This window comes from Biomphalaria glabrata, chromosome 9, assembly GCF_947242115.1.
Source record: "Biomphalaria glabrata chromosome 9, xgBioGlab47.1, whole genome shotgun sequence".
Lineage (NCBI taxonomy): Eukaryota > Metazoa > Mollusca > Gastropoda > Planorbidae > Biomphalaria > Biomphalaria glabrata.
Window position 1 is genome coordinate 14,619,760 of NC_074719.1, and position 13,578 is coordinate 14,633,337.

A 13,578-nucleotide genomic window follows, 5' to 3' on the forward strand; every position below is an offset into this window, starting at 1 on the left:
ACATGTTAAAGTTATATATTTTGTCTATTTTAGAATCTTTGTTAATCTTCAGCATTAGACTCTTAAATAACTCTTTTTTATTGTCAATGAACTTGAAAATGTGTAATGCCATTCCTAAAAGCTTCCTATTTGTGTATAAATCCAGGGCAAGCCAACCAGTCTGGAGTCACGGTTCAGATTGAGTTACTCCATGATACTGCACCTGCTGAAAGTTGAACAGCTTCAGGTTCAGGACATGATGAAAAGAAGTTTTTCCACCTTCAACAACAAGAAGGAATCAGCCGAGATGATGGAGAAGATTAAAGTTCAATTGTCTACCCTGAAGAAAGTGGACTGTTTCCTCTGCTCCCTAGACTTAAGTTCTTACTATGACAGCTGTAAAGAGTTTTATCGATTATTGGGCAACATTCAGGTACAGCAATCTTTTAAAAACTACTACTCATTTATTTGTGACAAAATTAAAAGGCAAAAGAAAACTGAAAGTGATTAATATAAATATGATAAGAAATGAATGACCCAAATTAAATATAACATTTTATATAATTGAGATTAATTACTTATTTTAGACAACAAAGTATAAAAGATAAGGAAATGTTTAAAAAAGTGGGAATATTTTCTTCATTGGTCTCATGACCCGTTAACAATTCTTTTAGTGTTGGGGATGATTCTTTACATTTTCAATTTGAATAGTTTATTTTTTAAACTATTTTTTTAACAAGTATTAAAATTTTAAGACTAGTTTTTTATTTTGTATGGATATCTATCAAAATATCTAAACGATATCATGAAATTAATTTGTTTGCATTTTTGTGAAAATACCTATTAGTTTTGACTTACAATATACCTTATGAGTATAAAATATTTCTTATTCTTAAGAGAAATGAGAGTGGACTATTGGAATGTTTGTTTCCTTACAATAGGATATGCTCCTTTAGAAAATGGTCTTTTCCAATGTCATTAAAATTGTTTGATTTAAAATAAAGATTATTACATCCTAGCAGGGTTCATGAGGACAGACTGAAAGGCATGCCACTCAACCAGGCAGTAAACATGTTAAGGGAAAGATAACTTGACTTGTTAAGATATCATCGATTCCTTGGAGCAGAAATTGTTCTAACGTTTTGCAATGGTTAATGAGAATGAACTAATCTGTTTCTGCAACCTACAATTTATTAGGGCTCTGTGTGGCCCACATTTGATTTTTTTAAGCTATTAAAATTTGTACTCGTAAAGAGTGTAAATTTGTTTAAATTAAGATTCCTATACAGGCCATCAGATAGACACCTTTGCTATTATTATATCTGTAGTTTGTTTTATATACATTTTCAGAGTGCAATCATTAATCATCCCAGTAATCTTGTAGTTCCGGGTCGAGTCATTATGGTAAAGGGCCCAGGAAGTCAAGCTGTGCTGGGTGTTGTCTTGAAAATTCTAGCCGAGAATGCTCCACCTCAGTTTCATACATTGCTACTTTGTGACCCATTCAAGGAGGAAACAGAATCAGGTTCATAGTAAATGTTTACAGATTTTCAGATAAAATTAGCATAAAAAATCACATGCAAAAGACTACCATATTTATATGAACTTGATAAACAAAAATGTCTCAGCAAAGTTGAAAAAAAAATCTTTAAAAACAATTGCCACATAAGTACGCCACATGCTCCATTATAACTACCTCTCATTGTCACAAAGTGGGTAAATTCTGTCCATTAAGACTAGAACTGAATGGTACAAAAACTGTATTTATTACTCTGTCATACTCAATTACTATTCCTTGACTTGGGGACATGAAAAGGATGAAGACGTCTGTCTGTGTGACTCAATAAACTTCTCTCTATGTTGTGTCTGTTCCACTTATGTATGTTATGAAGGGAAATCAAAACCGTTTGACCAATCTTGATAAAACTTGACATAAATGTTCCTTGGGTACTAACTGGAACCGTGCCAAATGTATAAAAGCCCTAAAATAAAAGACCCCCCACCCCCCAAAAAAAAAGTTGCCCAACTCTATGAAAGTATTACTATTTCATGGATTTTTACATGAAAAAAGATCAAAATGATCAAGATCTAATTTTAAGAACTACAGCTACAATTTGCACAGATAGTTTTTTACTTTGACACATGAAAATACAAAATATAGTCTATTGATTTCATTATTTAATAAAATTAACCTTCAAATTTGTGTTTCAAAAGCATTTTTACATAAATTTGTTCCATATATCTGCAGATATAGACGTCCTGACGTACTTAAAAATCACATTTATTTAACAAATTGGGTAAACCCATTTAAATTGTACTTTATATTTCATTCATCTCGCGCTACTTTAGTTTTTTAATAGATCTGGATGTATCAGCTTAATGGGTAAACCCATTTTTGCAAAACTACTTTTATTTTCGTGACGAAAAAGAAAAACTTGAAAGAAACATTATCGTAGTTTGACATATATAAAAATCCACTAGATTATTAATACACAAACTAAGGCCTGCAGGTCGCGGGTAATGTCTGGCTATATTATATATATATATATTTATATATATGTACATATATATATATATATATATATATGTGATGGAATTCAATTAGTGATTATAAAGGCATTTTATGATATAACATTTTGCCAATGTTAAAGTAACACGCCTCTTAATCAGCTTTCATTGACAAAGCAAACATGAGCCCACCTCTTCAGTAAATATCCTCTCCATGGAGCATAAAGAACAAACATGGCTAAAGCCCTTGTTCTGACTCTATTCCTAGCTTCAATCCTTGTTCTAGCGGAGTCTTAGTTCCCTGTAGAATAAAAAACAATGATCTTGCGGATGCTGCTCTACAGAAATTTTAGAAGCGATGCCCCGATTGAGTCCAGTCGGAACCTAATAAACAACTAGCTCTTAAAATAGGCAATAGCAGCATACATATTGCAAGATATCATATGAAGAACTGCAAATCTTCTCTAAAGGAAGCTAAGTAGTGATGTATAGAGTCTTTAGTAACTCCACATGAACTAAAACTTCCTGGTGTTCAATGTGCCAATAAGTGGGCAAAGATAAAACAATAGAAAATACATAAGCTGTGCATGACACTACAGGATTAGCAATTTATAACACAAAATAAAAATGCAACTCCATTTGTTATTTTTAAAAATTATATGAGTTATTTATTTTAGCTGTTTCTTAACTAACAATAAAATATTTTTATTTTATTCACATTTTCTTTTTAGATTTCTATTTGAAATTCAAACAAAAATGTATTTTTACATTTAAGATTAATTCTAAATCTTTCTTTTTAGCCCCAGTAGATGTAAATTAAATTTTACAAAGCTTTAGTCTAGTCAACTCACTCTGTCTGTCTGGTACACATTTTGAACACATTATTTCTCCCACTTCTCATTCTGGATCAAGTTGAAACTTAGCACAATTATTCTTTACTCCAAACAAAACATGAATCAATTAAAAAATTAACCAATAAGTTAATTAAACAGTGGTAATTAACTAATTTTGTTTAATATAAAAAATGGTAAATAAATCTTACAGTATTGAGTTTATATGGCTATAACTGTTTAGTTCTTCCCATTAGATAATTTTTTTTTTAAAGTATTTTTTTCTATATTTTGCTTGTTATTCATGTACTTCATTAGAAAATGTAAGTAATTAAAAATGTTAATGTAAAGGGCTTATTCTTTTTTCTAAAGGTATCCATCCAGTACAAATGAATGACAACTATCTATATGTACCACAAGAAGTTCAAATGACAATGCTTATAGTCAATGCTGAACAAATTATTAGAGTCACAAAAAATATTCTGCATATAAACTCCAGTGAAGTGATGACTTTTATAGAAATATTAAAGCTAGGCAAACGGTAAGTCAAATACCTTATTCGACTAGAACTTACCATTATTGACTCAGTGATTTGAGAATCAAATCTAACACTCTTTTTACAGTTTCAAATATCTCCCAATGCGTGAAGCATACAGCTCACGTATGACATAAAGGCAGCACTAATATGTATACTTCACATTTGCATTTACCTCTTCTGATGAAGTAGCCTGTAGACTTTTTCATAAATATCAGTGCAACTGAATACATTGTTAAATAAATTGTATCATTCTTGAAGTGTTCAATGACTTTGTCTTTAAAAGTTTTAGCAATCATTTTTGTTATGTGTACATATATTTAAGAATAGTTTTCCTTCATATCACTGTTTTAAACCTCAAGGAAAATGTACAATATAAATGGAAAGATTTTGTTTATGAAATGGTTTTTGGTAATTATTTCCTTTGAGAATGTTAATATTCTATAATAAGAAATCCTATCTATTTAACAAAGTGTTTAATGTTCTTGCAGTTACAGCCAAGCACTTAAGTAAATGTACTAAGACTATTCATAATTAACTTGAAAATAAAGCAGAGGTAGCAGAAGTTTAGTTTAGAAGTTTATTTGTTTTATCATGAATTCTATAGTACAGACATTATTTTCTACTTTTATAAGCCTGTATTATCATTTCAGGAGAATTAAACACATACCTCCATGCATTGAATACCTGATTAAAAATCTAATGTTCCTTAGTGTTGCAAATCCGACTGGGTTAATAGGCTATCATCCCATTCTAGATTTGCACATTCAGAATATAGAACTGGAGGAAAACTGTAAAGCTCTGACATTACTATTTACCTCATTCAGTGAAAAATTTGACTGTATCAGATGCCCTGAATTTATACAGCATGTAAGTTGAATGTTTATTGCAATGTACCTATTTATTTTATTTCTCCTTGACAGTAGTTGAAAAAAGACATTCATCTTTACTAAATTTAAATGATTAATGAGGTGGTAATAATATCTTCTGTTAGCTAAGTGTTTGTAAATTTAAAATGAGATTAAAATGTGTATGTCCTATTTAAAATTTCAATATTTCTCTAAGGACAGGAAGTTCATTTTGTTAAGTTAATGAGGGACTTGTTCATCTCTTTGTTTTAAGTTGTAATGGAGTTCACATTTTAAAAAAAAAAATTGTATAAGGTTGCAGCAACTCTGGCTTTTAAGTATGAAGTTTGAATCTTTAATGTAAAATGAGATACCTTTACACCCAACATAACCAATTTCTGTACAAAAAAAAAGAGAATTCACTTTTTGTCAGATGCTTACTTTTTGTTTAGTGTATCCTGTTTCTGGTGTTTTAACTAAACATTTTTTAAATTGAGTTTAACCACTGATGTGTGATCACTAGGTTGTAGTAATTAGTGACATTCAAGTGTATGTCAGGGATACAATTCAATAAACACAGAGCCACTTTTTTTTTTACCTAAACAATTTCATTGCAATAGAATATTTTATATTTTCTTGTGTAGATTGAGAGGAAGAAGATGACATATCAGTTTTATGAAATGTGAACAAAAGTCAATTGTCTAATTTTAAATTCTATATTGACTTAGCCAGACTCACTGTCTTATTAAAGACAAATCCAACATTAAACTTGTTTTATTTAATGACTTGACATTTGATGACACTACATGACAAAAGAGTTGGTCATTTATTACATTTTACAGTTATATCCTTGCTATTTTCACAGTTTTATGCCCATGACAGCAATATTAACATACGTGAGAGACATAAAGAGCTTCAACACTTATTATCAGATGAATACCTGACACTCTTACCTGAATACCAACAGATGAACACAGTAAGTAGACATGGAAATCAGTCTGGATGGCCATGTCTTCGAAATACACCTTTTTCTACAACATAACAAAGTTGATACAGTCCAGCTGTCCTGAAATTCTCAGCCAGTCAAGACAACAATGATCTAATAGTCCTTTGCCACGTAGGACTTGGTAGGCCCTACCCTCCTCCTTTCTCATGTTCTATTCAACTTTGAACATTTTTAAATGACCCACTTATTACATCCTTTAACAATATTGTTGACAATAGGTTCACAAACCAATAAACTATCAATTAGATCCCCTTTTTCAAATTCACAAATTACTCCATCAAAATTCTCCTATGGTTGGCCTTATATCCTAAGGTATGGACGCTTCTTATTTGAAACAATGATGAAGAAAGAAAATAAAAGTAGCTGTAGAAATCTAGTTTTCTTTAAAAACAAAAAAAAGTCTTATTTCTTGTTTTGTTTGAAACTGAAAAAATAGTTCTTTTTATAAAAAAAAGTTTAAAAAGCTGCTGTTACCTTCTATCCCATGATGCTATCTTTGGATTCATTTGTTACAATTGTGACACTCATGACAATCAAAACATCATAAATAAATTATTTAGCTTTACAATCACTTACAGGTAAAAAAAAAAAAAGAATTTAAGATTACATGTCATTGTCATCAGTGTTTTAATCATTTTTATTTTGTCTTATTAAGGTTTTGAAGAATCTGAATTACATCAATGTTCAGGAGAGAGTTGAGCTAAAAGGGAGAGTTGCTTGTTACTTCTCTAAACATGAGGTCCTGCTCACTGAGGTCATTATGGAAAATGTATTTCAGTACACCACTCCAGCAGAGACAGCAGCACTGCTGAGTTGTTTTGTCTTAGAGACAAATAAATGTAAACAGCCCAAGCTGTCTGGCAACTTGCTAGAGGTGTGTATGTGTGTCTTTGATCTGTCTGGCAACTTGCTAGAGGTGTGTATGTGTGTCTTTGATCTGTCTGGCAACTTGCTAGAGGTGTGTATGTGTGTCTTTGATCTATCTGGCAACTTGCCTGTGATGTGGGTCTTATGAACAAAGCTGAAATGAATTCATTTTTAAAAGTTGTTTAATTTTATTTTTTTTTTGGGCTTATATACTTTCAAAAATTCTCTTCCATTTTCATGCAGGCCTTTTAAAAAAATGTAATTAAATTTAACAGAACTCCAAGAACTTTTTAAAAATGTAGTTGTATTTCACAGTATAATAGTTATTCTAACATTGTGAAGTAGTGTCTTGAATTTCTGATGGGGCCTTAATCTTCAATGATTTTCCATAGTGTATCATTACATACTAACAATGATTCTCAGATTGAGCTATTTTGAATATTTAAATTGCTTTCAATTCATTTTTTTTCCAAACCAATCAATCCCCTGTACATACTAAATGATTAATGTTTTTGTAGATTCATTGTAGAATTTAAGTCAGATGAAAAAAAAATTGAAAATAATTCTGGTAGTGCATGTCTGCATTGAGATTACATATATAGATTACATATATCTAGTCTACCTACATGTAGAAATACTATAAAATATGTAAGCCCAGGGATGCTTGAGTTCAGATGAGGACCTTTACAAATGGATATTCTTCATTATCATAAGGCATGCAATTAGTTGGCTTATCATATGATTATGCCAGGGCCAATGCAGTCTACCCAACTGTACAGTACTATTCTAAGAGAATGTCCATTTATTTAGTGTACTAAACTTTGTATTTCTTAGCACTGTTTTATTGTTTTACTTACTAGGGCAAGAAAAAAATTCTGTCAATAGCAAGTTATGTTGGTAATCAACAGAGAGAGGCTGGGATGTTTATTCCTGTTGATGTTTTTGTCAACACTTTACATTTTGGGATGACTCAAGTTGTACACAGCTGGGCATTAGGCAAAGTAAGTCTAACACTATTAGCTTATAATCCTACACAGTAAAATGTAACTATCAGGCTGTAACCTCTGCTGTTATGTGGCTATTATGGTATAGAATTTACTGATATACATATCTGATTTAGAATGGCCTACAGCTAATATCACTTGAATTGTAAAATGAATATACACATAGAATATTTCTTCTTTAATGGGACAACATAAAATAAAAATGAACCAAAATAATAAGGCAACTGTGATAGTACTGAAATAAAGCACAATGTACTTAATGACTGACTTAAATCCATGTCTAACTTTATATATAGGCCCACTTCACTGGCGGATCCAGAACTTTGGAGTGGGGGGGGCGATTTTTTTCCAAACCCTAACCCTAACGCCCAGTAAACCCTAACCCTATGCATAAACGTGCGTACAGCATGTATGTATATATATATATATATATATATTCGACATATGAGAATAAAATAAGACTGTTTCTCAATCTTCGGCGAAAAAAAACAGAAAAAAAAAAGTCTTTCTCTTGCAAGCTTGGGGGTCTGGGAGAGTGCTGTAAGCTTCTTAAGTGGGTTTCGGGTCGAAGCTCCGACGGCCAAAAGCGTTTTCTTGCATTTTTCTCTGCAGAAACGCATTCTTCTGACATCTACAGGTCATTATTTATCAGTGGGGTTCGGGGCGAAGCCCCGACGCCAAAAGCGTTTTCTTGCATTTTTCACAGGTGAAACGCATTCTCCTGACATCTACAGCTCATTACTTATTAGTGATGATTGGGGCGAAGCCCCGACGCCAAAAGCGTTTTTCACTGCAGAAACGCATTCTTCTGACATCTACAGCTCATTATTTATCAATGGGGTTCGCGGCGAAGCCTCGAAGCTAAAAGCGTTTTCTGGCATTCTTCACTGCAGTAACGCATTCTCCTGACCTACAGCTCATTATTCATTCTATTATAAAGTGCCTTTTGAATAATGAGAAAAATATTCTAATATCAATTTATAGTCCCTTAATACATTGCAAATAAAACCGATTAGTTCTTTGAAAAGATAAGATACCCCACATATTTAGATTAAGGTTTTGAAGATCGCCACCGAAAAAAAAAAAAATTGGATTAATAATATTCAATAAAATTCTATAATAAATTGCGAGTTATAGTCCTAAATTTATTTAACTAGAAAAATATGAGATAGAGTAAAGGTTGGAAAAAGTCGACTAAGAAAAGATTATCTGGCTTTTGAACTAATCTCAACCGTGACTGTTATATTGAAAAATTTCGTTTGAATTATAACTTTTCCAAAGCAAAGTCTTTCTTAAAATAGTTTTGATAAATTCATGTCAAATTACACAAACTCTGTCTGGAAAGGGGAAGGGCGGTAAAATGAAAACGATTAATTCTCGCTCCTTTTTATAATTTCTGCTATTGATTGCATTTTGCATTAAAGAATAGGGGTTGGGCGACTCGATATAAGAATTTACTTTATAGCATATATAAATTATATTAGTGACAGATTTTTGTAATTTTGTAATTTCTTACTATAATACAAAAAGAAAAAGTATTGATTTGTTCGATGGGGGGAAGGGGATTGCATGTATCGCACTTCCACCTGTTCATATTATATAGATATTCGACTAATTTTGTTCACATGCTATGATTTCTCCATAAAAGTAGGACCGCCCCCCCCACTCAAAGGGTTTAGATGGGAAGGGCGGTGGAGGTATTCGCTCTTCCCCTTCCAATCGGCCAACAGGTGAACGAAATTATATAAAGTCCGGTTAAAATACCAATAACAAGTTTTAATCATATAGATATTTAATTGATTCTGTTAGCAAGCTGTGATTTCTACAAATAAATTGGACCGCCCCCCCACTTGAAAGTTTATGGTGGTGTGGGCGGATTGATGCCATCGCCCCCTCCTGACACTACCAAATCGGCCAAAATACTAGAAAGGGGGGGGGGGGGCGAAGTAATCTAAAAATAGGTTGAAATATAAATAATTAGTATATATTATAAACATAAGTAATAAATTCGCATACAAATTCGGCCAAGTGGGGAGGGCGATCGCCCCTACCGCCCCCCCCCCCCTGGATCCGCCAGTGTCCCACTTTGAAACTAAGTTTAAATTTTAAAAAAAAACATCCAGTTTCTGTATAGTGTGAAAAACTCATGTTTATTTTTAGTGCCATTGGAACTTACTGGATAATGTCCATGTTCTATAACAAGATTGAAGTGTTGTCCGGATAAAATTGTCTACAAAACAACTTTCAGTTTTATTTCCAACCATTGACACATTTTGTTTGGTAGACCAATGAAGAACAAAGTTTCCTCCAGGTTTATGTGTTCTTTGATGTTCTGCCTCATCTCCTTTTTGTTTCAGTACTGTCCCTTGAAATGTTTCTAAAAGTTTTTATGTTCGTTGTATTCCAACAACAAAGATTTGTTTTCATTAAGCTTTAAAATGTCATCATAGAGCCTAAGACTAAATATATTGTTTTGATAGCTATAACATTAAATAAGCAAAAATGACAAGAGAACTATTGTAGCTTGGCAGCAGTATATGAGGATTACTTTTTTGTAATTGTTTTCTTTACTTTTTTTTTCCACCTTATAGCATAACTTGACCTTTATAAAACTTATCTATATCTTTTGTCTGTAAGCCAGAGTTTTTGAAAGTGTTACACCACATTAGAACCAATTGAATTTAAGCGTCCAGCAAAGCTCATTTGATAAGAATTCAGACCTTTTTGAGAAATGAGGATATTTATTCCCTAGGCCAAACCTTCAAGATGGTTTAAACTAATAAAGTTTAGCCTCCTCATTTATCAGACTCTACGCAAACATTAATTTCTGAACATTGTTTAGCTTTGCATTCACCCTAGCTTTCTATATGTTATGCTTTCTATTTCACTATGGAAAATCATTGAAGATTAAGGCCCCATTTTTTACCATTGCAGAGTTTCTCAGAAGTGACCCAACTGACAGACTTAGAAGAAGGTATTATTGTTAAAAGTATCCAGGCGCTGCATGAAGTTCTTCAACGAGTCCAAGAGGCTGCAGACTTTATAGGGAACACAATACTGTCTGAGAAATGTAAAGTAGCTCAAACTTCTATCAGGCGAGACATTATTTTTGCTGCTAGTCTTTATATACAATAATCTGTACTGGTATCTATACATCTCAGGAAATAATGGACAAAATGTACAATCTTTTTGGTAGTTTAACACTAGTTACTTAGACATGTTCTTTAAATCTGAAATTTGTTTTAGCAGTTTTATTATGGGGTATGAGAGAAACAGAAGACACTTTTTGTAACAATATTTAGTTCACTTTATGTGTGTGTCTATTGGAGAGGTATTTAAAAAAAGGAGAGAAATAATAAAAGTGTTTAAAAGGAACATCTGAGAAAAACAAAATGTGAAAAGCTGTTTGCTTATGATGACAGAAATATCACAATGTTTACTCTTCAGAGTTTTTACTCAATGAAGTATTGATGAAGAACATTTCACTATTGGTCATTTTCTAAAAATATTGAGAATTACCAAACTTTTTATCAATTTCTTAATTTAGTAGAAATTTTGCTCCAAAAAAAAAAAAAGTTATTTTCACTATTTTTAGACAGAAAAATGTCAAGGCATTGGTTTGGACTGGTCTGACTTACATTTTTTTTATGCCTACATTGAAACTTGTATTTACACGACATATTTTTCAATCCATGTTTCTGCTAGTGAGCTTTAGATTCTTTGCAGTATGCTAAAGAAAAGTTTCAGAAAGTTCTCAGCAACTTCATTTCATTACCTTACATGCTGCTGGCTTAACTTGGTTGTTGAGGTCATAGGGATAGGCTCTAAGAATTTGGAGCAATAAAAAAAAAATAATACAATGAACAGTCTGTTAAGATGGGAAACAATGTCTTTTGTGAAGTTAACCAAAATAGTTAAAATTATTGATGTTCATTTTTTTTTTAATTCAATAATTATTACTAATCTAGTATGTCAGTTAATTCTACATGTTATTTAATAACCAAATTACATCTGAGAACATTTGATACCTCTCTTTCAAGGCAACAGGGAACAAAACAAACATAGTCAATAATACAGAATTTAGTTTCACTTCAAAAAGGACATAATTAGCTAATAATTGTTACTGTTTGATGAAATATTAATGAAGCACAATCAATTATATTCCCTCACAACATAAACAGATTTTTACTAAACATTATTCTTGGCCAAGTTACATATTTTTTTTTATTTAGATCTACAATGATTTTATATATGGTCCTTTGTTTTATATTGCTTTGAAGTAAATGTTTTTGTATTAATATCAACTGTGATTATCATTCTAAAGGTGGAATGGACAATATTTAATAAACTGTGATATTTTTTTACAAACAAAATCTTCATTCATGTCATTTATTGTCCTTCTGTCAGTTTTCTTCACTTGGTTTATCTTTGATTTCACTAGGTTCCAGTGACATAGTCCCTCAAAAGACTAACACCTAAAAATGTATCTTTCTTTATTTGCACTTTTTGGTGTCACACCAGAAAGTGTTATAGGCTCTAGTACATTATCACTGACATTTGAAATGAGACTCCACCTTAGGCTGAAACTAAAATTGTAACTAGACTAGAAACATTACATGCTGTTATGTCTGTTCCAGAATTAAGAGTAAAAATATAATACACTGATATATCCTACAATCAGTTTTAGAAACATCACACGTTGATGTCCTATGATTAGTTACAGACTAGAGAAATAAACTAACATGAAATAAACATTTTATTTGCTACAATCACAATCAAAAACATCTTGTACATATTATTTCTCCCACTTCCCATTCTCAATCAAGTTGAAACTTTGCTCAATAGAAAAAAAACTAACCAATTTCATAATCAATTAAATCTAATTAAATAATTTTATTTTATAAAGAAAATGTACTGAGTTAAGGGGAGATAAGCCTTGTGTAGAGAATTAGGTCGTTTTGGAAAAATTTTAAACTAACTATAGATAACTTAAAAACTTATTTTTATAAGTACTTCAATAGCTCAGCAGCACACAAAGTATTAGCCTTTTATCATGGAGGCTGGATATCTTAAGTTTGCACAAATAAATTATTGGCAGTCTAGACCTATTAAAACTTAATTACATGATTGATCATGAGTAACATGCAATTTCACTTAATACACATGGCCATATACTCTAATTTTGTTACAAAGCTTAGATACACAGTCTCAAGTTTTGAACACGTTATTTCTCCCATTTTCCATTCTAGGACCGTAACCCTACTAATTTATGACAACACATTCCAAATGGTGATAAAATTTACACAATTCGTTAATTATTTAGTGGTTATTAATTTTGTTTATAAATAGTTTATGATTTTGTTTGATTGAGAAAATGGGAAATGATTCTTACTGTTTTTCTAGACATTGTTGTAAATTGGAGTTCTTTCCCTTAGATACAACTTTCTTATTTAAAAAAATATTTTGTTTTGTTATATTTTACTTTTTTTTTTTTTCAAACAATAAATAAATAATAATGTGCGCAAACTGTAAAGAAAACTAAGAATTATCTCCCTTGAATGTTTTAAACTGGAGAAGATAATCATAACAATAATTTTATGTATACAGCGCTGTTAAACCAAATGTATGCTCAAGGCGGGATAACATTACAAACATGAACACGAGAGCTACAAAAAAAAAAAAAGACTAATCTAAAAAAGATAAAAAAATAGAAAAAGTTAATCTGAAAAAGATATGAACAAGTATTGCCTTTAAATAGGCCTGAGTGGGGAGGGGCTGTGAAATGTATAGTGCACTTGATAGTGAAGGATTGGGCTAGATCATATTTATGTAATATGTACACGACCATTACTACTTTAGATATAAGATCCACTGAAACAACTAAGAGCAAGTTACTGTGTTTAACTTTTAGTATGAAAATCCTCAAATAATGTGTGGTATTTCCTTGATCAATAGGCCTACTCAAATATGAATTTATAGCAACAATATAAAATTATAAATA

The 13,578-nt window shown here is 31.4% G+C and overlaps 1 protein-coding gene across 6 annotated transcripts in view; it reads left to right on the forward strand.

Annotated features, from left to right (window-relative positions):
• Positions 1–13,059, forward strand: part of LOC106062634 (SKI2 subunit of superkiller complex protein-like) — a 39,798-nt gene extending 26,739 nt beyond the window's left edge. For all 6 annotated transcript variants that reach the window (XM_056040719.1, XM_056040718.1, XM_056040720.1 and 3 more), the window contains 8 exons: positions 146–412; positions 1,330–1,504; positions 3,690–3,858; positions 4,506–4,722; positions 5,566–5,676; positions 6,362–6,580; positions 7,434–7,574; positions 10,512–13,059. In XM_056040719.1, the coding sequence (XP_055896694.1) occupies positions 146–412; positions 1,330–1,504; positions 3,690–3,858; positions 4,506–4,722; positions 5,566–5,676; positions 6,362–6,580; positions 7,434–7,574; positions 10,512–10,712 (1,500 nt within the window). In that variant the 3' untranslated portion in view covers positions 10,713–13,059. The remainder of the gene's footprint in view (positions 1–145; positions 413–1,329; positions 1,505–3,689; positions 3,859–4,505; positions 4,723–5,565; positions 5,677–6,361; positions 6,581–7,433; positions 7,575–10,511) is intronic.
• The last annotated feature ends 519 nt before the right edge of the window (positions 13,060–13,578 follow it).